Source organism: Glandiceps talaboti, chromosome 21, assembly GCF_964340395.1.
Source record: "Glandiceps talaboti chromosome 21, keGlaTala1.1, whole genome shotgun sequence".
NCBI lineage: Eukaryota > Metazoa > Hemichordata > Enteropneusta > Spengelidae > Glandiceps > Glandiceps talaboti.
The window spans coordinates 4,752,349-4,776,860 of NC_135569.1; the positions used below are offsets into that span (position 1 = coordinate 4,752,349).

The 24,512-nt window shown below is 36.8% G+C and overlaps 1 protein-coding gene across 1 annotated transcript; it reads right to left on the bottom strand.

The window, feature by feature from the left end:
- Positions 1 to 3,650: 3,650 nt before the first annotated feature.
- On the bottom strand, positions 3,651 to 23,859 carry LOC144451375 (protein dispatched homolog 3-like). Its single transcript, XM_078142197.1, has 17 exons — positions 23,737 to 23,859; positions 20,620 to 21,545; positions 18,279 to 18,419; positions 17,752 to 17,882; positions 16,770 to 17,041; positions 15,618 to 15,778; positions 14,985 to 15,115; positions 14,558 to 14,748; positions 14,098 to 14,283; positions 12,783 to 13,100; positions 11,714 to 11,953; positions 10,840 to 11,132; positions 9,889 to 10,027; positions 8,014 to 8,174; positions 7,091 to 7,364; positions 6,484 to 6,650; positions 3,651 to 5,941 (listed from the first exon to the last, which is right to left on the bottom strand). The coding sequence occupies exons 2-17, from the start codon at positions 21,532 to 21,534 to the stop codon at positions 5,573 to 5,575; spliced, it is 4,089 nt and encodes a 1,362-aa protein (XP_077998323.1). The 5' UTR covers positions 21,535 to 21,545; positions 23,737 to 23,859; the 3' UTR covers positions 3,651 to 5,572.
- Between the last annotated feature and the right edge of the window lie 653 nt (positions 23,860 to 24,512).

The window sequence follows — 24,512 nt, forward strand, 5'->3', positions numbered from 1 at the left end:
TACATACATACATACATACATACATACACGAGCACGCATGATCACATAGAGTTCATTGATTTATATATATCAATGAGCGACCCTTCTGAAGATCCTTCTGGTGAAACGGTCTGTAGTGTAAATCCATAACGTTAATATCATACTTGTCTTCTTGCATTTGTATGTATGATATGCTCTCCAAGGTGATTGAGCACTCTACTTGACGAAAGAAGAATGAAACTCTATGTGTTATATATATATATATATATATATATATATATATATATATATATATATATATATATATATATATATATATATATATATATATATATATATATATATATATATATATATATATATATATATATATATATATATATATATATATATATATATATATACACACACACATATATACAGGTTTTGAAAATATGAACAAAATTACATGCTATTGACCCTACAGAACTGTGAGGTGATGCGTGAGGAATACACACCTCACGAAACAGTTCTGTAAGGTCAATAGCATGTAATTTTGTTCATATTTTCAAAACCTGTATATAATTCGCTCTACTAACCGTGCGTATTGAGCACTTTTATGTGGTTATATCAACACCCAGTCAATTATATATATATATCAGACCTCTGGTATCTCAGCCAGAATTGTCAATTTTTTTATAACTTTATTTTAGAGAGATTGCGCGATGCAGGAGTGGTTCCCATACAGAAATACAGCTGCAGCTAAAACCAAATCATTCTAACTCACTCCCCATACATTCCCTAACTGGTGATGAACTTGAAATAGTCTCTAGTATTCAGATTGGTGTGTGAGAATCTTTGGTTCAAGGTCACTTCTAACAAGTATCGGTACTGTGGACAATGAATGTCAGTGTCATTGAATGAGTACGTCACCTTGCATGTGATACCACTGACATTGTTTTGGGTTGACCATCCCCGAAATGAGATCGTAAAGGGTGATGTAGTTTTGTAGAGTAACCTTAATAGTGTTACGAGACTGTCTTCGTAGTCATGACAACCACACATAGACGTTCACCAAGGCACAAGAATTGTGTTGTGTTACAATCGCCATGAATTCGAAATAAAAAAGCCGAGCTTGAAAAAGGGGAAACAAAGACGAAAAGAGAAGAAAAGAACCCCTGTTCGCAAAATACGGATCACTAATACTGCCTGACACAAGGACGGTCGGTCATGTGGTACTCGTAATGTTTCGAATCAACTGGAAAGAAAAGGAAGAGCATGGATTTGATTTCAGTGTATCGGGGTGGTGCGTTTCTCCCTGGAGGTGGATATACTAGCTGCTAGCACCTTTCACTGTGTATGGACCATTCTCGCAAACCAGAGTACGACTTTCTTGCTGACGTATTGAACGACAGTCTTGGACGGTGCGGGATAAGAGGCTGTAGTTTACGACGATGGTATGGACTCGTAGCAGTAGGGGGTGCCCATCTATGGGTTGGTGGACCTATATTGACAGGTACCTGTAGGGGTCCTCCCCGTGATGAATATCACCCAACATTGAGAATCTCTTCTGGGTCTCTCAAGAAAGGCCCCTAACCCAAAATAAAAACAAGCGAATCGAGGACTTAAAATATTAAGATATGTGAAAAAACCCCACATAATCTGCTAATACAGGTGGTGGTGGGGATGGTGGGGGAGGGTAAGTGGAGCGTAGTACATACATATTGGCTGTTTGAATTATACAAACACCATTTGACACCTTTTGGCTACAAACTCTCTTTATGGGTAAATATAGTTGTTGAAAGGACGACACCTACCTTGAACAGAAATTACCTCTAGACTAAAGCACTTTCTGCTTATTTTGAGTATTATTCCCACCCTGCAAGACTGGGTGTTATTTGTATAAAAATGTTAACCACCCTACCTCTGCCTAAACCTGCGATTATGTTGCTAAAGAAAACACAAAACTCTTGTAGATTTTCATCAAAAAGTGTTGAATTGGTGGTAAAATAACACGATAAGTAGACGAGACTATTATAGTAAATACTTATACACTTAAACTACTGTGATTTCCACTAGTCTGAAAACATTGCATATGTGAATTGACACTACACATAGTTCTTCTGTTACTACACACACACTGCAAGAGGCAATGCATACTAGAAATTTGAACTGCTACGTCCAGGTATCACACTCGCTGTTCCCTACAAGTGGAAATTACACGGTTAGAGTGAAAATAAAGTGAATGCAATCTAAAAATAGATCTTGTGTAAAGCATGTCTTGCTTGAATACAGATGGAGGTATCACCGTGTTTCGATTCTGACTGGTATTTCTTTATTCTGCAAATTGCTTGTATGTACATGTAGCCGGAGTAAGTCTGACTTGATTCTGACAATGTCCCTTGGAGAAGTAGATTCTGAGCTTGAAGAAAGAAACAGGGGAAATGTCAGAATCGAGCCGTAACTTTACTCAGTTCCAAGCAGGCTGTCTCAAGACAAAACCGAATCTCACAGTAACTCCGCATTTAAATGCCAACTCACATGTACAGTTCTAATCTAAATTTAGGTGTGGACATAATATTGAGCGAGCTGCAGGAAACGCTGGTCCATAACAAAAGAATTGCCCAATGTCATCTTTATGATTCCACCTATACAATTCATTGGCATTTCAGTATGAACAATGTAAAAAAGAAGAAGACAAGTTTCAAAGAATGCAGGAAGAAGGAGGCGGGGAGATAACGAACTGAAACTTGTGACCTACTACAAGCTACACTGGAAAGAGAAACGCTTGAATGATGTTGGCCACGTACTGGGAACGAATCAGTGACGATGTAAAATCATTCATTAGATGGAAAATATATATACTGGTGTACTTTTACATATGAGGGGTCTCAAGACTGTAAATGTAATACGTTGTTTTTGATCTGTTAGAAAACTTGCGCTGTAATCCAGAAAACTACATTTAGACATACTGCCCTCAGCGGCAGTCTTACATTTTATTTTGTCTATTTGATGCAAGCTGGAAGGGAAACGTGCATATTTGTGCAGACAAGAAAGTTTTGGGGTATTTGTGATGTCACATCAACAGGTTTTCCCATAAACCCTTGCATGAAATCGTAAAAAAACCACAGAACACATGACAAGTGCATTAGGGCTCCTTTACAAGATTTCAAAGTTGAATAGGTTGTGATACCAATATGCACATTTACCCAGTATGGTAGGTCTTCTTTGTGCTCAGCTTGAATAATTATTGACCTGTGCATGCCAGATATACAGCTACAAGCAGACACAACCATGCACAGACAGATGAATGAACACACACACACACACACACACACACACACGGACGGACAGATTTATCCACTGCAGTAGCCCTTTTGGGCTTAAGCCCATGGGCATACTGGGGGCTAAAAATCACTTGTTCAATAACATCAATATGTCCACCTTGATGACTATGGATGGACATATTCAAGAATGGGCACCTTACAATTTTTCTTTTAGGACTTCTAAGTCTTTCTGAAACAATTTCTGGGATAAATAAACCATTAATTATGTCTTAACAAAATGGCATGATTAAAAGGAACAGGAAAGACTCACACACAGTTACCATGACAACATCATGTATTTGGTCCATACTGGAGGCAATAAGATACAAACCAACGCACCAATAGATTAGCTACCACATCTGACTAGCATCTCAAGTATACAAAACAAATTGCTAAAAAAAAAATTTCAATAAAATAAAATTACATTGTAAATATAAGCTCACAATATATACAGTTTTAAAGACAGAAATGTAGCAGCAGGAAAAGAAAATGTCTGTTTCTTCAAGAATTGGCCTTTTTTCTGTTCATCATGACACAACTACGTTTCTTTAATCTTGCTAAAAATTAAAAAAATAACTCCCTCTATCACTCATGGTAAGATGGCACTACTACAATGGTATATGTAGGTACAAAATATAATTTATCATAAAATCTGTGACCTTCAACAAGATGATTTGAATATACTTTTGATTTTAATTGGTATTTCAAAGGCAATGATACAGTAAATGACTATGGATGAATGACATCGATGACTATGTCTACACTCCATAAAAGTCTATGTCTACACTCCATATAAGTCTATGTACTCCATATGACTATGTCTACACTCCATATATGACCGTCCACACTGAACATGTGACTATATATATATACCTCACACATGACTATGTGGCTATGTATACCCAACACATGACTATGTATATACTTCACATATGGCTATGTATATCCACATGTGACTATGTATACACTTCAGACTATGTATATCCACATATGGCTATGTATACACTCCACACATGACTATGTATACACTCCACATATGGTTATGTATACACTCCACACATGACTATGTATACACTCCACATATGGTTATGTATACACTCCACACATGACTATGTATACCCACATGTGTCTATGTATATACGTCAGACTATGTATACCCACATATGGCTATGCATACACTTCACACATGACTATGTATACCCCACATGTGACTATGTATATACTTCACACTTGACTATGTATTCATGCCATATAATAGTAGAAGGAACTCAGATAAATGGACAAAATAAGTTTTGCATAACATTTTGTAATGATTACATACAGGTATGATTATAGACACTAATGTAGACTTATTTCTCCATCATATACTTCCAAATATACTGTATATATATATTACTTTGTTAGAAATGTATGCTTTGTGATGATACTATTCATCTCTAGTGAATACACATGATGACATCTTTGTTATATCATTTTTATGTGATAAGTCATTGCCATCAATGCTTTACAATCACATTCATGATTCAGTTTGTGCATTTACATGACAAAAGGCCGATCAAGTAAAACTTTCATATACATAGTATTTATAATTATAAATTGACAAATGGCAGACCAATCAAATTATGGCCTGGTAACTAATTGTATCACTTACTTCCATATATAGTGATTAGACATAGACAAACTAACCAATCAAATGAGACCTGGCAACTAACATCACATACTTCCATATATAGTACAATGTAAATCTTCATTGACAAACTAACCAATCAAATCATGGCCTGGCTACTAAATTAATCACTTACTTCCATATATAGTAAGTGTACAGGGTCAAACTGACCAATCAAATCAAGGCCTGGCAACAATGTATCACTTAGTTGAGTAAATATGCATACACAAACTGACCAATCAAATCACAGCCTGGCATTAATTTACTTCCATATACAATAAATTTTGATTGAGAAACTGACCAATCAAATCAAAGTCTGGCAGCAATGTATATTTACTTTCTGAGTAAATATGCATAAACAAACTGACCAATGAAAACAAAGTCTGACAACAATGTAACACTTATGTCCATATATAGCAAATATACAGGGACAAACTGACCAATCAAATCAAAGCCTGGAAATCACAATTCACTAAGATTAGTCAATTATCAATTATGTTCTTGATAAACATGAAAAAATGTCTTGTTTATACAACAATTTATCAGAAAATATGATTCACTGATTTTTGATCAACGTATATCTAGGTTTAGACTAGTCTTTCATATGGTGAAATTCCATCAATCACTTCGGAAATAATGATTCACCTGTGGGGCCTGGAATGGGTATACCTAACACAAAAGCTACATAGGCGGCAGCGACAAGACCCCCTAGTATGAATGTAACTATTACTAACGTGATCACCATCCATTTGACGTTCCAAGTGTACTTAGCTGGGCCAAATATACTAAGAAAAGAAACACACGCAGTAAGTGTGTAGATAATTGAGATGAAGGTATTCAAAGCAACTATTTCACCAAATTTAGAGAATGGTTTAATAGTTGCTATACAGAGTGGTATAGCTGCTATGATGGTGGTTAACGCACTGCTGAGAATAGAGACACCGATATGACTGATAGCCGCTCCTGTACGCCATTGACGTCTTTCTTTGTTCTGTTACGCAAAGAAAAAGAACACTTTATGAGATATTATCCATTGTACACATATTAAAGATAGTAGTCATCTCACAAATAAACTTTTTAAACCCGTGCTTGCTGACTTTGTTCAATAAAACTTCAACCTATTCTACAGTCAAAATCATACAAATAACAATTTAAAAAAAAAAAAACCTGGCGTCAAAATGACACCGAAATTTAGTCATTTTTGATTCCAATATGGCTGCTCAGCACTGAGTTAACTCTAACAGAAAAAATAAGATTGTCTAGCTCCTTGAAAAGATGAAGACGATTCACCACATTTCTAATATTATTTCAAAAGGGATAGGAATGAGCAAAAATACGGTAAACTTTAGATATTTTATGAATTTTAATTTTCAGTGAAATTTATCTCTGCATTTTACCAAAACTTTAGCATATTTGTTTATGATTCTTTAGCCTCATCTCTTCAAACCTCTATCCAATCAAATTTACCATCTAGTTTCCTCATCCAGTAAAATGATATTTTGATGTGACAAAGCAAATGTGATTGGTTCTTACCTTATGTAAATTAGTAGGTAGGAATGCACCAGCCAATAGGTATCCTTCTACCAAATGGGCACAATAATCGACAGATGACCCCACCAGAATGGAAAGTGAAAGAGCTTCAACGGCTCCCATTTCCCAACCAAACACAAAAAACAAACCAACCACAAAAAAAATAACACCTAGGTAAAATGAGAAAAGAAGAATAACATTATTATCATGTGGAATTATCAAAGGATTGTGTAGACTGAAAGATACGTCGTGACGTTTCGCCCTCACCGTAGGGGTTGGCCGATGGTTGAGGGCGCCCTGTCACGGCGTACCTTACAGACTAAGGATTGTGCAGTTTGTTACCAATAAATATGTATATTGTATGACACAGCATGGTGACAAAATTATCTTTTGACCATATTTTGAGATCTGTAGAACGAGTGACTAGATACGAGTTGATGTAATGTAGAACAACCAGGGTATAAATTTCATACTTTTGGTTCAAATGCATTCAACTTGGTTTGTGTGAGGTATGATTTATACATGCACTCACTCACCAATGATAAATTCTATATTTTTGGTTCAAATGCATTCAACTTGGCTTGTGTGACTTATACATGTAATGGCTCACCTATGATAGTTAACATGACAACAGCTAGAAGTCCTACATGAGCTGTGAAGACAGCTACCGACACCACGCAGACAACCAATGAAAAGATCAAGCCGTAGATTGCACTGCTGACACCTAGTACCTCCATAAACACCACCTTCCAAAAATCACTGGTTTGAAATGCATTTTGTAATGGTGAATCCTCTGGAAGTTTTTTCATTTCAGCATCGATTAATTTTTCCCACTCTAAGTAATCTGAATAGGCCGAAAAGGAAGACTTGCCTTCATTCGTAGTCTGCAAGATTAAAACATAAATCAAAATTTTATATTTAAAAAAAAATTATTCTGAGAATTGCCCCCAGTGATTTTTTTGCATATAGACATACAACTGCTGACATCATACCGTGGACGAAAAGAAACTGTTACAAACATCGAAAGTAAACAAATAAATTGGACTAATAACACTTGGCACAGATGTTGGAACAACAGGGACTCGTACTGGTATTACGCACCATGGTTTCTGTGCTCCGGGAAACACACAGGTCATGTATCATGTACAAATTGTTTGTGAATGTCGTAGGATGGTAACTTGATACACAAATTAATTGAAAATCAGTCTGTTTGTTTCATAGAATGAAAAAAAACTTTCCAAATGAGACAAATTCCCCTGCAAACAGCTGCTTAGATTGTGTGTCATTCAGGATTATTCAAATATGCGGCATTTGCATGTGAAAAACCCAGATATAGGGAATGTTTATATTTTGGTGATAACTTGCCAGTGAGTCATCACAACTTCTCCACCTCCAAACATACAGTCAGTCATATGCAAAATAGGGTCCCAGGCACCGTCAGTTGTATGTTTAAACTATAGTGGTACTCAAACTTTGAGCATTTGCATAATTTCCTAGCAATGCCACAACAGACATGAATAACAAATTACTTACTGATTCAAATGCCATGGCGTACCACTTAATGAGATTGTAGTCACCTCCGTTGTCCCTGGCAACCATTGCATGAGATTTTTCATGCGGTAACAATTTCACTGTTGGGAGATCTTTACAAGCTGAGTTTGCAGAAATGAACAATTCAATTTCTTTACCATAACCTGTCAAAAAAAATGTTTGGATGTTTATGATTAAAAGAAAACTTGTACCCGATACTATGGGGGTAGACACTTGAATGGAGTCTCTACGTATTACAGTTTTTGAGTTACGCTGTAAGTATTGATTTAAAAATACAAATATGGCTGCCATTTGGTCAAATTTGCACATGTTGCAAAACAAAGCAACATGCACATGTTCCATATGACATATCACCTTTGTGCCAGGTTTGAAATAAATCAGATATAATAACATTTACATGAATATGGTGACATTTAATGTTAAGGTAAAATATTGTTAAGAAAGATTGATACGGGCATAGGTAATTATGATAATAATCTTACGGACAGGATATGGGTTTTGCAGACCAAGGATATATGGTGGAAGGGCCGGACTTTAGGAGGGCCTATAAGCAGTACTGTCGAGGTCTGCAAAACCCATATCTGCGCCGTAAAGTTTTTTTTTCATATACCCCATGTAGTGGCATAGAAACATCATTTGAATCCCATTATCACATAAATTGACGGTGAAATATTATTTTATTCGCAAAAATGTAAAATAGTGAAGAAAATAACAAAGCCAAATCACCGAGCGAATGGATATTGATGAGCGCGTCACTTGCCATATTTGGGCAAAGTGTGGCAAGGATCGATACAGAAAACAAGCCATTGAGAATGACATAGTCCCCGCTATGATTGGGTTTTAAGGAATTAGCACTACTCTGATCACGCAACAACACTTGTGAACCTAAATCAAACAGACTTAGATATGTTGTGTCTGCTTGTCGGACATGGAACATGCCTACAACAATAAAGGATTGGTCGGGTATGGGGGATCATATCAATATGAAAATGGATATGCAAATGTATGTCATAGAACACTGTCCTAATACCAACTCTGAATGAGATCTGTTCAAGCATGTCTGAGTTATGGCTTTGGACATGGAAAATTCACAAACAAAATGGCTGCCAGGCAGCCATATTGGATCGTATCATGACGAAAATGGATATGCACATGTATGTCATAGAACACTGTCCTAATACCAACTTCGAATGAGATCTGTTCAAGCATGTCTGAGTTATGGCTTTGGACATGGAAAATTTGCAAACAAAATGGCTGCCAGGCAGCCATATTGGATCGTATCACAATGAAAATGGATATGCACATGTATGTCATAGAACACTGTCCTAATACCAACTTTGAATGAGATCTGTTCAAGCATGTCTAAGTTATGGCTTTGGACATGAAAATTCACAAACAAAATGGCTGCCAGGCGGCCATATTGGATCGTATCATGACAACAATGAATATGCACATATATGCCATAGAACACTGTCCTAATACCAACTCTGAATGAGATCTGTGTGAGCATGTCTGAGTTATGGCTTTAGACAGGGAAAATTCACAAACAAAATGGCTGCTAGGCAGCCATATTGGATCGTATCATAAAACAAATTGATGTGCATATGTATGCCATAGCATGTTGCCCCTGTACCAAGTTTGAAAAAAATCGGTACAGGCATCTCCAAGAAACGGCTGCGGACGGACGGACGGACGGACGGACGGACACACGGACGGACAGACGGAACCCAATCCATAAGTCCCCGTTCCGGACTTCGTCCGCGGGGACTAATTACTGCCTGGGTTTGATGCATGTGGTCGCCATTGAATTGCATTGGAAGCAATACTGAGTATATGATAAAAGTGATATATACATACTTGATGGGATACACTGTGCACCTCCTTCTTTCACCAGTCTTGGTGTGTTATAGTTTGCTATGTTTTTACAAATTGTACAGAGTTGTGATACTACTTTCTGGTCCAGTAAATCCAATGGTTTTCCATATATGACAGAACCCTGTTGTGTGGAATAAACAAAATCTCTATTAACAAAAATATCATTTGAGGGAAAACTTAAAGTAAAGTAAAGTGCCTTTAGTACACTTGTATTGATTACTGCTATCAACTTAAAGGAGAAGTCCAGTCAGACTTATTTCTGCCTATACTACACTTGTATTGATTACTGCTATCAACTTAAAGGAAACGTCCAGTCAGACTTATTTCTGCCTGTAGTACACTTGTATTGATTACTGCTATCAACTTAAAGGAAAAGTCCGGTCTGTATGTACCGCAATCATTTATAGCATCCATGTCATGTGTAAAAGTATACTGTTTCATTTGCTAATTGACCACATTAGAAAGGCCACATGTTAGGTTTGTAAATAAACCAATTGAAAGAGTATACTTTACACTTGATATGAATACTACAAATGAGTGTAGGACATAGAGAAAGTGCTTTACTTCAGTGTTACTCGTTGTAATATGAATGCTATAAACGAGTGTAGCACATAGAGAAAGTGCTTTACTTCAGTGTTACTCGTTGTAATATGAATGCTATAAACGAGTGTAGCACATAGAGAAAGTGCTTTACTTCAGTGTTACTCATTGTAATATGAATGCTATAAACGAGTGTAGCACATAGAGAAAGTGCTTTACTTCAGTGTTACTCATTGTAATATGAATGCTATAAACGAGTGTAGCACATAGAGAAAGTGCTTTACTTCAGTGTTACTCATTGTAATATGAATGCTATAAATGAGTGTAACACATAGAGAAAGTGTTTTACTTCAGTGTTACTTGTTGTACCTGGAATGACATGTCAAACTTTACCTTATCTTCATCTATTACATGTTTCCCTGTTAGATTACTTCTATCAATACCACTGATTCCAAAGACAACAAACACCATAGCACCAAAATTGTTGATCATTGGTCTATCAGCAGCTGGGGCACAGCCATCCTTGCCACATGGATTGAATCCAGTATTCGGAGACGCCTGTGTTGGGAGTGGTTTTCCATCACCACCACTTCCACCATTGTGGGTTTTCGGGGTATGTATAATTGGTCTGTCAGTAACACTATGAGGATTATTCCCATGATCTGGATCTACTGGGGGTGGGGTATCTAAAAGAGATACATTCAAACTGATGTGAGCATTATATCCATTAGGCAAAATAAAAAAATGTGTATTTCAGAAAACGCGACTGACCATAGTTTAGGGGCGAGATTAATAGCTCAATGTAGGATAAAAAACCCAAATTATTTACTTAGGCTCCAGGTTATGTCATGACATTGGTGTACCAAATCATTGCTCAGAAGATACTGAAAAAAATATTTCATCTATGATTTCAGAATAATATGACACTAGTAATCCAGCCTTCCATTTACTAAGATAGAGGTAAACTAAATCTATTGTTCTTCAATGTGTTAGATTACACAAATGGGTGATAGCTGTTCCTCTGTTGTGTGATTCTAATCACCCTGTGATCAACATAGTGTTAACATTGGAAGTCCCAAAACAGCACTGCAAGTTCAATGGAACTCTAGATAAACTAGTTTTCAGAGATGCTTCCCTACTGACACTATAATTAAACTAACACCCATTCAACAGCTTATCACTGTTGTATCAATATGTTGTGACAATAGTTTTAGTTTGTGTCTATCTTAGAACCGAAAGCTCTACTGTAACAAGGGGTGATGCCTACCAGAATGGCATGGTCCTGGATGAGTGATCACAATATTACTTTGGTCAAGACATTCTTGGTAATCAACGTGACATTTGGTTTGAAAAGTAACACCAGTGCTAGTACACTGTGGGTTATCCTTTTCAGATTTGCACTTTTGTCGTATATGTTCACAATCGCAGGCAGCATTCAATCCATCCATTTTCTCTTTACATCGACCATCGAACTGACACAGTAACTTGAGATCTTTACAGGTGACGTCTAGAAATAACAAAATATGACAAAATGTTAAACTTTCTGCTGAAAACATTATCTTCGATAACGACTTGTCATTTTATCAACTGTGAAGCATGCATTTGACTTGTTGTTTTCAGCAGGGAGGTAAGTATCTTGACATAGAGGACGTTACCATGACATTCCCTGACATTTGTTGCACATGAAAGATCATAATCACACAGTATCTATTTTAAGGAAATTTGCAGCTTTTTTTGGAAAAATTTACTAAAATACTACAATCCCATTCAGCATGAGTGCTTGCAGTGATTTCTGCTGCACTTTTACTTGCTTTGCTTGTGAAAGTACAGTCGCAGGGAACACTGCAAGCACCCATGCAAATACCCCAAATATATGCCACATGCATTGGGGGTTCTGTTATATAATTATTACATATGTAGGAGAGATAACTTGCACCGTTAGGTGTACATACTAGTGGTATTTGCACTGCAGTGCAATACTGAAAACATTATTGAATAACAGCATGCAAATTATATGCAAATGAGGATGTGATCATTCATTGTACACAAAAGCACACAATCATTTTTATGGAAATTACTTTTTTTTGAATAAACATATGTAATAATAACAGAACTCCACTCTGTGTGAGTTCCAGGGGTATTTGCACTTGGGCTTGCAGTGTTTTCTGTTGCACTTTCACAAGCATAGTACTGCCTTGGAGAACGCTGCAAACACTCATGCAAATAATCCCAAGTACACCACACTTGCACTCGTGCATCACAGAGTTCTCTCATATCACTTATAGTAAGCAAACAGTTTGATCGTGGGTTATACTTCCATGGTTTGATTGACTTACGAGGAGGTGTTGCTGTGGTAGGTGACAGAGTTGTGACAACTGGTTGTATAGATCTTTTGGTCGTTGGTGTATCATCATCATCAGATCTTGTGGGTATAATGACAGCTGGTTGTGTTGGACCAGTCGGTAATTTATCTGGGTCTTCTAGGAACAAACCTGAACAGCGATCACACTGGATGTCATCACCACTATAGTTGAAAGCCACGTTAATCAGTTGCTGTAAGTTTGTATTTTCCTGGAACAGTTCTGGTGGCTTGGAGGCTGGTTTCAACTGACTCAGCAGTGCAATGGAGGTGATCAAAACACATATGTAGGTAACTGTGAAGGGCAAAGAAATAGTGTTAATATATCACTAAAGTTTTAATATTCATGAGCATCACCGATGAAGAGTCTAGGAGATAATTATATGCGCTTTAGGTGTCATGAATATTTACGTTCTGCTATAAGCCACTGCAGACTGTAAACAAGAAATTGAGAATATAGCGCCCTCGCTCAAATTGGGGGTATAATCACCTCATAGTACCATTTCATGTCCCTTGGTATTCTGTAGAAGTGTAAATCAGGGATGTTTTTCGTATTGTTCGCATATCGATAAAGCAGCAGTGCTCTATGATTAACCAAGCAACATATACCATGTATACCCCCAAGGTACAAAATGTACATACAGACAGGAAGTTTAGTGCCACCATGGCAAATTTTGGCAAGGCCTTTTACATAAATTATGCATGTTTGCTAACTCCCATGAGACAATGCATATCTATGGCAAGGACTTCCACTGAACAAAGAATGAAGAACAAGTTTGAATTTGGTTGTACTTGGCAATCATGCATAATGTAAATGATGTCAAATTAAAATATGACTCTCCAGAACCAAAAGTTACGGGTTGGCGGCTGAGACTAGTGTCGGTTGAGTTATCAGAAACACACAATTTTTTTTTAAATTTTGCCCAAGGATCTGTGTCTGTTTGGATACTGGAGACTCTATCACATTTTAGCAAAAATCCTCCAGGGTGGTGTGAGCACTTTATTGGTTTTAGTCATGTAACTCACAGAGTGATGACAATTGAGATTTAAACTGTTCTGATGATTTCCTTATTACGACGGAGTCAGGTAAAGCATTCTAATCTTTCATATTCCTTGGTATGAATGAATTTTTGTAGATTTCAGTATTACAACTTGGTATGATGAGAGTTTTAGTGTATCTATTTCTGGATGGTCTGTTGTTAAACTGAACATGAGAGTCAGCAGGGATAGCTACAAGACCACTGATAACCTTGAAAAGTATGGAAGAATAAGATTTTAATTGTCCAACTTACTTGCTATAATATATCTGCCCTTAATCATTGGCAGTCCTATCTTTTTGTACAGACATTGCTGTAAGAATGATGTCAACGTTGTCATCCCACATCCTGTATTGTTGTCGATAGCAACGGGAGACAAGTTGGGAGAATTGGATAGGTTGACCAGTGGTACATCATCGTCACTCTGCAATGCACTCATATCTGTTGGGAGAATTTGATAAATGTGTCAGTGGACATTGTCAGCACTACATAATGTATAAATATCTGTTTGGAGAATTTAATCATTTACACACACACATATATATCATCTTTATTTACATACATGAAGTCAATATTATTTGTGTATTTGTGTGTTACTTACCAACTCCACTGTCTTCAATATCAAGTTATGACTTCAGTGTATTTGTGTGTTACTTACCAACTCCACTGTCTTCAATATCAAGTTATGACTTAAGTGTATTTGTGTGTTACTTACCAACTCCACTGTCGTCAATATCCAGCATGGGTATATCACTATCATCACCGTCATCCAGTGTGTTCCCTTGTCTTACACTTGGCTGTATTTGTGGCTGTCTAGGTTGTTGTTGATAATTTATGAGAACAGCATACAGATTTTGTGATGGTTGGTTAGACTCAGGAACAGTCTTTGGAGAACACAGTTTAAAACTGGAAAAAATATATAAAATGGACATGTTATTGCACAATAAAAATTACTGTCTATGACATCGACATTGTAACACTGACTCTACTTAACTGACTAAGTAAATAATTTTTTTTTTTTTACCATGTGTATAGCACTTCTGATTTTTATAGTTCAGCTGTGCTTAAAATTATCAATCTCTATATTTGATGTGAAGTTACTATGATGCTATGATATATATATACCAGGGTATAATACTTACACACACTGTTCACATGGCCCAAATGCATAATGCCATAAACAGAGTGCTGGAGGCATTATTAGAACCACAGTAACCCAGCAAGACGAGATAAGAAGGGCCATGAATAAACCAAAGTCATGTATTGCTGGAATCTGTTGAGAGAGAATTACAAATTACAATGCAATAATTTCCTTCCATCTCATGAATACAATTTTTCATAAAACAAGTCTTCATAGAAGACATAGCCCCCCCCCTCCAATTTATCATAAAAGACACAACGGTATTTTTTAAAGATTTATGTTTGAGCAAAAATTTTTAAACTTTAAAGTGCATCTGTACATCAGCAATGGGCTTAGCTTATGTTTAATAATTCGTAATTCCACCAAACCCAACAATTGTTAGACAATCATGTTGATTTGAATACATACAGAATACATACACACATGCACACACACACACACGCACACACAGAATACGTACACACACAAATGCACACATAATACACACACACACACACACACACACACACACACACAGAATACATACACACACAGAACACACACACACAGACAGAACACACACACACACTACACCTATGCTTTTTAAAATCCCGAAAGGTCTGATGTTCACAAGTGATAAGGTCAAAGGTCAAACCTGTGATGTTGCATTAGCACCAAACGCTGCAGCAGTTGTAAATGACGTAAATAATGTAGCAGTGCCGGCTGTTCTGATAGTAAATGCCATCCTTTCATATAACTTCTCTATATGCTTGGATTGACGGAAAGTGTTGATAAATACAAACACATCATCAACACCTGACAAAAAAAAGATGGAAAAATTATTGAATTATATGTTTACATACTGGATTCAATTCTCATTGCATGACAAAAAGGAAACAACAGTGTTAGAGTAAATGAAAAAGTGAAATGCTACAGAAATTTACTGAAGTTTGATATTGATTTGTGCCATCTTGATATCTTAAATGAATAAGTGACATACTCTAAATGTAGTCATTGCCTGAATAGTATAATGCATACTTTTATAATCTCCTTAGTGTTCTCCCGAGAATGGTTGATAATTTGCATACTAATTTACATACCAATAATATGGTAATTTACATAATGATTTGCATAATGACCAGCATGTCTTGAACATTGATACTCTGCATACGTTTACATTTAACAGATACATACATGTACATTGGGGATCAGACATTTCTCTTGATGTGAAAGTATTATTCTGATTTTGTCATTTAAAGATTACTAAGGCTCAAGGATGGTAAAACACTTTAAATATGGCCAAGTATGGCAGCCTGGGTTGCAAGGATGGTGCCTGGGGGGCAAGGACTGTGTAAGCACCATGCTTTCTATATAGTGGGGAAGAAAACTGCTTACAGAATATTGGGACTGGAAGTTACAACCACTTACTGATTCAATTGACAAGTCTTCACTAAAGCTACACGGCCCACATTTATCCTAAAGTGTATTTTTTTGATAAACATGGCTGTACTTCAGACAAAAGTAACAATGAGTTTCAAAACATTTAATGTGATCATCCCCAATGTTATATGAAATTACATCACAGCACTCAAATATTTACTTCCAAACCAGAAAGATGAAAGAGTTTCAATTAGGCAGCATGATCCTAAACATTTCTATAAATTTTCATGTTTGTGTTTGGAACAAAAGTTCAGTTCAATACCATCACTAGTATCAGTGTCTGTATTTTGTTCTATGTAATTTGAAACAGAAAAATAGCTTAATTGAAACTCTATAGTCACTTTGGTTTGGTAGTACACGCACTTACCTATTCCAATGACAACAAAGACAGAGGCTCCGTTGAGAATCCCGAAGGACTCGTATCCAAACGTGACACGATATAAAAAGAACGCTAGCCCGAAACTCATTCCTATACTGATGAAACCTGTGATAGTTAGCCATAATGAGAATGATGTCAGAACGAACACCAGAATGAATATGAGACCACCACTAATGGATGCCATGGAAATGTCGTGATAAAATGTCTGTTGTACTTGCCAGTCAAACAACTCGTTACCACCATACAGAACTGTTAGTGACCTGAGGATAAAATATAGACCCAGAAATAAAAATCTTAAATTTTTCAGTTTCTTTAAATCCAAGAAAAATAATCAGGGGTCACCGTTCCAAATGTTTACAAAAATAGAGATCAAATTGATACCGAAATTAAAATTCTCTTTTTTCCACGGGGTGTTTGTTTGTACACTACACAGAAAACGACAAATTGGAAAAAACATGATTTGAATCCAATATGGCTGCCAAATACTGTATCAATGAATTGTTGCTATGAATTGTTGATTTCCTTGAAAACAAGGCAATGAAACCCCAGACTCTTTTATTTCAAAGGACTTGGAAGGCGATATCGCACCAGCCAATTTGGTTTTAACTTGACTTTATTAGTTTGTAGAACTGTGTATATACCACAAGTCAATACACACACTGACATAAAAAGTTACTCACCAAGGATGTGGGCTTTCCCACCCTCTTGGAGAGCGCCCTCAACATACAATGTCACATAACTTTTGTTTGCTGCAGTGCCATAATACAGTAAACCTAGATATTTTCACTATTAGAAAATTTTGCAATTTCGCAGTCTTCAGCAAGTGTTTTAAAGGCTAATCCCTTCTAATTACCAGACTAGTACACTGTGTTCATGTACAAGAAGGCATTTTGAAAGTAAGTCTTTAGCGAAAATTGCCAGGTTTACAATAATTTTTCAAGTAAAATTTGTAGATGTTGCGACTGCTTACTTTGTTGATGATTTATCAAGCATGTCTGCATAGCTGACTAAGAACTCAAGGAACTCTGTATGTTGTTCCTCTTGTGTCTTTCGTCTTCCGTCAGGCCAGAATCCATCACCAGTTGGTGTACCAAACATTACCTGTAACACATCACCCATTGTGTATAGGATATCATTTATCATACAGTGCAAGGCAAGTTGAATGTGTTGAAACACAAAGTATGGGATTTATACTCTGGTTGTCATGACAACTCATCTATGATGTCATTGGTGCTGTAGTACTTGAAATATGAGTAAAAACTTAATGATTTGAAATAAAGCAAGCAAAATCTTTCAAACTGCGAATTTCAACTTCTGTCATGAAACACTAAAAATGAAGATTTTTTCAAAGGAGGCTATTAAGTATTATCATTACCCTCACATCTCGTCGAAAGGCCGCCTCAAACAGCGCCCTCTAGTGGCCAAACGATACAATCTTTTGTCTTTGGGATAACCAGACTATGACATACCCCCTTTACTAAAACGTAATGCACATACCTGGCTTCGTAGAAGTTTACTTTTCAGATTATTTTTGGACATGTTTTCATCAACATACCAATAGAAAGTAGAATGCGCCATGGCTTTAGTTAGACTACCATTGATGTCAGCGAGATTGGAACCCATGCCATCATACACAACCTGTAGAATGTAGATAATAGTAAAAGAGATTTATACAGTGCCTGGCACCCATCAAATGATGCTAACTGGCCGTTTACAACAACTGCTGTGACAAACAAGCTCTCTCTATCATTAGTCTTGACTTGATATATTGGGTGCAGAGTGGACAGCATTTGGCAGTTCAAGAGTGGGTTCTAAACGGCGACATAACGGAAAGACCGATATCCATATGATTCAAATCTTATTCTTTGAACACTGAGTATTGTATGAATGATGACTTGATCATAAAGATCTTGTAGGGTTGTTAACTACAATAAGTTCAGTAAGATATTGAGGGGCGAGACCATTTAATGATTTATAGGTGAGAAGTAGAATTTTATACTGAATTCTGGTTTAAATATTTAATAAATAATAAAAATGTAATCAAATAATGTCAAACCATTTAGAGGTTCACACTGAACAACTTGTGTCATTAACTCTCAGGGGACTCTAATCTTAATGTGACATACTAAAAACTAGTAGATAGTTTATGGTGGACCTTAAAATATGTTTGATTAGTTTCCAAGATAAGGGTTGCAAGGGCCAGCACTGTTCTCCACAGCCCATCTCTTTACAACTGCCACCGCCCCTTTACATTCCAGCCACTCGGAACTTTGATGTGTTCAGCCTGCTTTTGTTCTAAGCTGCTCAGAACTTTCACGTGTTCAGCCCACGCTTGTTCAGAGACGGCTCCATTGTTTTACAAAGGTCCTTTATTTTTCAATTTTTAGTGCTAACCAGTGTTTCTTTTGAAACAATGAAGTGGAAATTTCAATTACACACACTGTTGTCTGACAATTACATCAGTGCTAATTATGATTAGTTAGTTGGTTTAAGTCCTAATATAAGGTGCGACTCAAAATAATAAACACAGTGTTCTCAACGAGGGGTTTTTGAGGAGTGCACCACCCCTCTGTTTTGCCATGATGAATTATGCTATTACTGAAGTTTGAAATTGTGGAATTGAAGTAATTTGAAATTTTCTTTATATTTTTTTTCTCATTTGCTGAATGGATCATTGCCAAAAATAAGAATTAAATGATTGAAGTTTTTTTTAAATTTTCAATTGAAATGATGTTAACATTTTTTTCACTGACATAGGCAGCTTTGCTGTTGATATGCAAATTAATATGTAAATGAGGCAACCCCTCCATTTGTCAAAATTGTGGAGAACCTTGAAACATATTTCACATCGCAAAAAATCAGTTACTTGATGATTCTTCTTGAGCAAATTGACAATTTTTGGTGTACATACAGGAACAAATGGCCTATAATTTAGGAATCTCTAAAGCTACAAAATGTTGCAATACTGCTCTCAGTTGCATGGCAACAATCACATGACAAAATCATTCCTTTAATTAAGTTTGTTTACCAATCAAATATTTGCAAACTTTGTGCATCTAATCACAACTCATTACCATAAGTTACAGTCTACATTACCAAATATCCAAAAAAATATGTAAATTATTAAAAGAGAGTTTGTAACTTTTGTGAAAAAGGCATTGTCCAACTGCAGGCACTCTTATAATGAGTAAACAAATAACATACACTTGCATAAATGTCACATACAATTTATGTTAACTTGTATTTTCAAATGAGAGCATAATCATACTAATTATATACCCTATGCTATACATGTAGCATTGGCAGGTATATGTATCTTCATTTTTGCAATCTTCATGCCATTTTTTGAATGCTCCTTAAAATGTTCATAAATTCAGATTATGAATATGTAGCTACAAATCTCATGGTTACTAGGCAACAGAAAGAAGGGGTAAAAGTGGAATAGTTTCTGAAATAATCCATTATAATTTTGTTTTGGAACCACGCTAAAAATACCATCGGAACACTGGTAGGTAAAAATACCACCGGAACACTGGTAGGTAAAAATACCATCGGAACACTGGTAGGTAAAAAATACCATCGGAACACTGGTAGGTAAAAAATACCATCGGAACACTGGTAGGTAAAAAATACCATCGGAACACTGGTAGGTAAAAAATACCATCGGAACACTGGTAGGTAAAAAATACCATCGGAACATTGGTAGGTAAAAAATACCATCGGAACACTGGTAAATTTGAACGATTATCACCCATACAAAACATTGGTGAATATGTAATACTATTTGTTAACAAATAATTCACATCATTCAAGATATAAGTCATGAGTGAATACTTACACGGCCACTTATCTCTGACGGAAAAAAATAAGTCATGAGTGAGTTGACTGGATGACAGTGATAAATTGCGCCAAGTGCTTCGTCCTCCACGGATTCTCTATTCCGTACACAAAAATCTTTATATCTTGCATGTTCAGTAATTTTCTGTTCAATCTTGTGGATTGTTTGAAGGCGATCAGGAGTGAAAACGTTATCGTGTTCATGTCCCTTAGCTAAGTATACTATGTCCATCTTCCATCGCGGAACGCGGTACTTCAAAACCACATCGCGTTCTGTTCGTTCATGATCCGAGTACATCATTTCCATATTTGTAAATCTCTCGTGCAAGGTTTTGATGGACTTTTTCCATCTGTCCTTATTTGAATATGTAAATTCGTCCAAGTGTTCGATTTCTCTTTTGTGTCGTGATGATAGGTCTTTGATAGCGGTGTCTACCATGTCTTGTCGTAGTGAACTCGGATGATTGGGTATTTGAAAGGCATCTAATGATATGTCAATTATAGGTTTTTCGTAATGAGCCAGTGCATGCCATACAAGTAACGTAATGGCAAGGATACATAGAATAAGTGTACACAAGCTCACAACAGGATTGGCAAAACATCTGCCGATGAAATACCAGATTTTTTTGACATGACAATGAGATGATTTAAAAGGATCGTGTCCATGTTCTACTGAAGGCTGTGGATGCTCCCTTTCCTCTTGTGCCTCTCGTTCTTCTTGTTGCCTGGCAACCTGACGGCGATATAGTTCACCCTCATCTGGCTCATCATCTGAGCTTTGGTAATGATGATCATGTACTTGAAGTCTGTGTCCAGAGTGTGAAAATGTCACATCTTGTCGAAAGTCATCGTCTAGACGATCATAATGTCTATACTGTGTAAAATCACGAACTTCCGTGTCTCCAAGAAATGCCATCTTCCAACACGCTGCAAAGATACAAAAAGATAATCAATAAGATGAATGTATACATCTGAGCATGCCCAAGATGCTCTATCATTTAATACCCCATCCATTATGGCACAGACCTATAACAGCACAATGACCCATTATACTTCAAACAGAATCAAGTGAAGAAGGGTAATAGACAAGGTAAAATTTACATTTTTTTTCCATTTCATATGCCCATATAACTCATTAATTCTCTGATGAGAAGTCATCCTCCACAGGCTTTGAAGGCACCCAAATGACTATCTCAAAAAAGATAACGAATACACACACAACACATTCAGTGATTGGCTTATATCACGTCACATGGTATGGACTAGTGACCTCAATTAGCATAGCATGGGCACTAATGTATTCTATTTTCCCTAGGGTACTAATATAAAGTCATACATGGGTGATTTGCTTTGACTATTGACAGAATGAGAGTCCCATCTTGCTGAAAGTCATCGGCAACATTATGTGAACACTTGCTTGGTCTTATTTGGGGCACTAGAAGACATCATGATATTACCCCTTCTGCTGTTATGTAGCAACTGATTTATCTTGGCTTTTAGCCAGGGGTGGGGGAAATAGTCACTACATAGTACATAACAGCCCTAAGGGTAACAGACGTCTACTAGTCGTGACCACATTGCCAGGATATTTAAATTAAGTGTTAACTTCTTCATTGGAATAACTTAATTCAGTGTTTATCATACACTGAACTTTTGATCTCGCTCCATGGCTACATATTATACTCATAACAATGATCATAATTTATACCTCCCTCTTTACAATAGATGACCCCCCCCCCCCCCCCCTAAACAATTCAACAGTACCAGTTCACAGAGGTCAAGTACGTGTTGTGTCTGATCATGGATGTATTTAGGTCGTGGTCATGGTCAGATGTAGCTACACAGCATCCTTTTTCCTTTTGTAGTTCAGTGACATTGTACCAGTGTTGTGGCGAAAAGGTTGAATATTTAGTTCTAAATTCCAACAATGTAGGAAACGACTGGGCGAGTTGATCTTACATGTAAAAATGAAAATGTTGAAACGTTTCTCTCGTACCGGATGTAGACAGTGGTGGAATGTTGTGATTTTGATAATATCGTCTAAAATCCACACAAGGTAGACACATCATTTTACATGTAAACATTACAATTCGATAATTATATAATTTACAATAATGAAATGTCTAGCCTAGATAGACTCTTGACGTGCCAAGTAATGTCATAGTTTTGCCGTTGGGCATAAAGTTCGCCATTAAAATCACACCACCGACACTATTTACATGTATTTACCTAGTCCTGCTTACATGACGGTGCACGAGTCTGGAGGGGGAGGGACAATTGTCAGAATCGAGTCCCGAATTCCTCCGTATGCAAGCAGGACTAGTATTTACCATACTCCATGCAGTCTAACCGGGAAGTTCCAGCGACGATGTACCTTTTACGATTGTCAACATCGACTGTCTGGCCGGTGATGAATCACATGTGTAGCATTGTTTAGGTCTATGTTTCCCATATCGGGTTTACAAAAATATAGCCTTTAAATTTCCGCTCATTTAGAATAACACTGGGTCATAAATGGGCAAACGTGATCTCCTTTTTATTGTTATTGGGTGCTTCTCGTCTTGCCGGCTTTGTACAATGTCGGCGGTTTAAAACCATTTTTCGATTTCGGAGTCATGATGTATGTTGCTTACTTGATCACCACGCCGTCCGATTTCAACATAACAAGAGCTCCATTATTCAACAACAAAATGGAAGTCGTACTTCACTCTAGTAATTTTCAGCTTCGGGGGTTATGATATGAAGTCAGACATATTGTTTTTTTAGGTTTGACCTCGCAGCTCGTACGTTTTAACATGCCTGGCCACCATATTGGCTTTTGTGATTTTACAATGCAAGAGCACAAAAGTTATTAAAACGCCAAATGCCACGGTTCGAACTGTAACATGTTGTGTCGAGTATATTCGAACTGATTGAACACCATATATTTGATGTTATAGCTCTCTGATACATGGATTTTTAGCTAATCGATCGACGAAAGGAAATGTTGTTGAACGTGGTCGCCGCCGCGCCGATCGATCAGCTGTGCTATACGTAAACAAACTCTGGCGTTTTTGCGCGTTGAAACGTCGTGTCGATGTCAAATGTATTGAAAATATTACTGTACTAATATACTTACCTTTGCTTGTTTGCAAGGGACCTTTAAGACTTAAGGAACTGTAAATGACACTAACAAGGCATGGAAACTCGTGTATTAGATGTTAGTACGACATTTTCTTTGGTGCCACTCAATGACTTCTCCCTTTGTTACGATATTTCCCTTTTACTTGATAGATTGAACTGTTTACAGCGCCCCCACAGTTGAGCACATTATTGCCGGATCCGGCCCTGGGCCAGCCAACCGGATCAACAACGCGTTTACAATGTGTACACACGTTTACTTCACTTGTTGAAGTGTTGACAGTAAAGTAGATGAATATTTACGACCAGTGTGCGGAGATATAAACTGTGACCATTCATACATTTCCCAGACTTTTTATGCTCCAAACAAGGTCTCTAGACTCTTTGCACCCAAATCATACACAATTAACATGACTCCTGACCTAGCTGGCAATAATATTGTAGCATTTGTTGCTTTTGAAGTTTTGTTTGTTTTTGAGCGCTTTTCCTTCTGTCGCAGCTACTTCTGTCTTAAACCAGGAAATAAAATGAGAATTCGAATTTGTTCACACATGTATCAACAAACAGTACAGTACACACCGGTAGTCTATTTACTATACCCTGTACATTGGGCTAATAGTTTTCAATGATCTTTCTCCCCATATATAATCAAATGGACCTAAGCTACCGAAATCTAGCTCAATATCCTACTGAGGAAATGGTGAACAGCGTATTTACTACAAACTAAATATCAAGTTTGAAAGCAAGTCACATTACATAAGAATGCAATAATTA

Excerpts from the sequence above, each read along its gene's own strand:
- LOC144451375 (XM_078142197.1), bottom strand. The coding sequence starts at position 21,534 with ATGGCATTTCTTGGAGACACGGAAGTTCGTGATTTTACACAGTATAGA. Across the intron at positions 17,042-17,751 it reads CTTGATAAATCATCAACAAA|GTCACTAACAGTTCTGTATG; the intron begins GTAAGCAGTCGC and ends TTTTATCCTCAG. Across the intron at positions 15,116-15,617 it reads GTGCTAATGCAACATCACAG|ATTCCAGCAATACATGACTT; the intron begins GTTTGACCTTTG and ends CTCTCTCAACAG.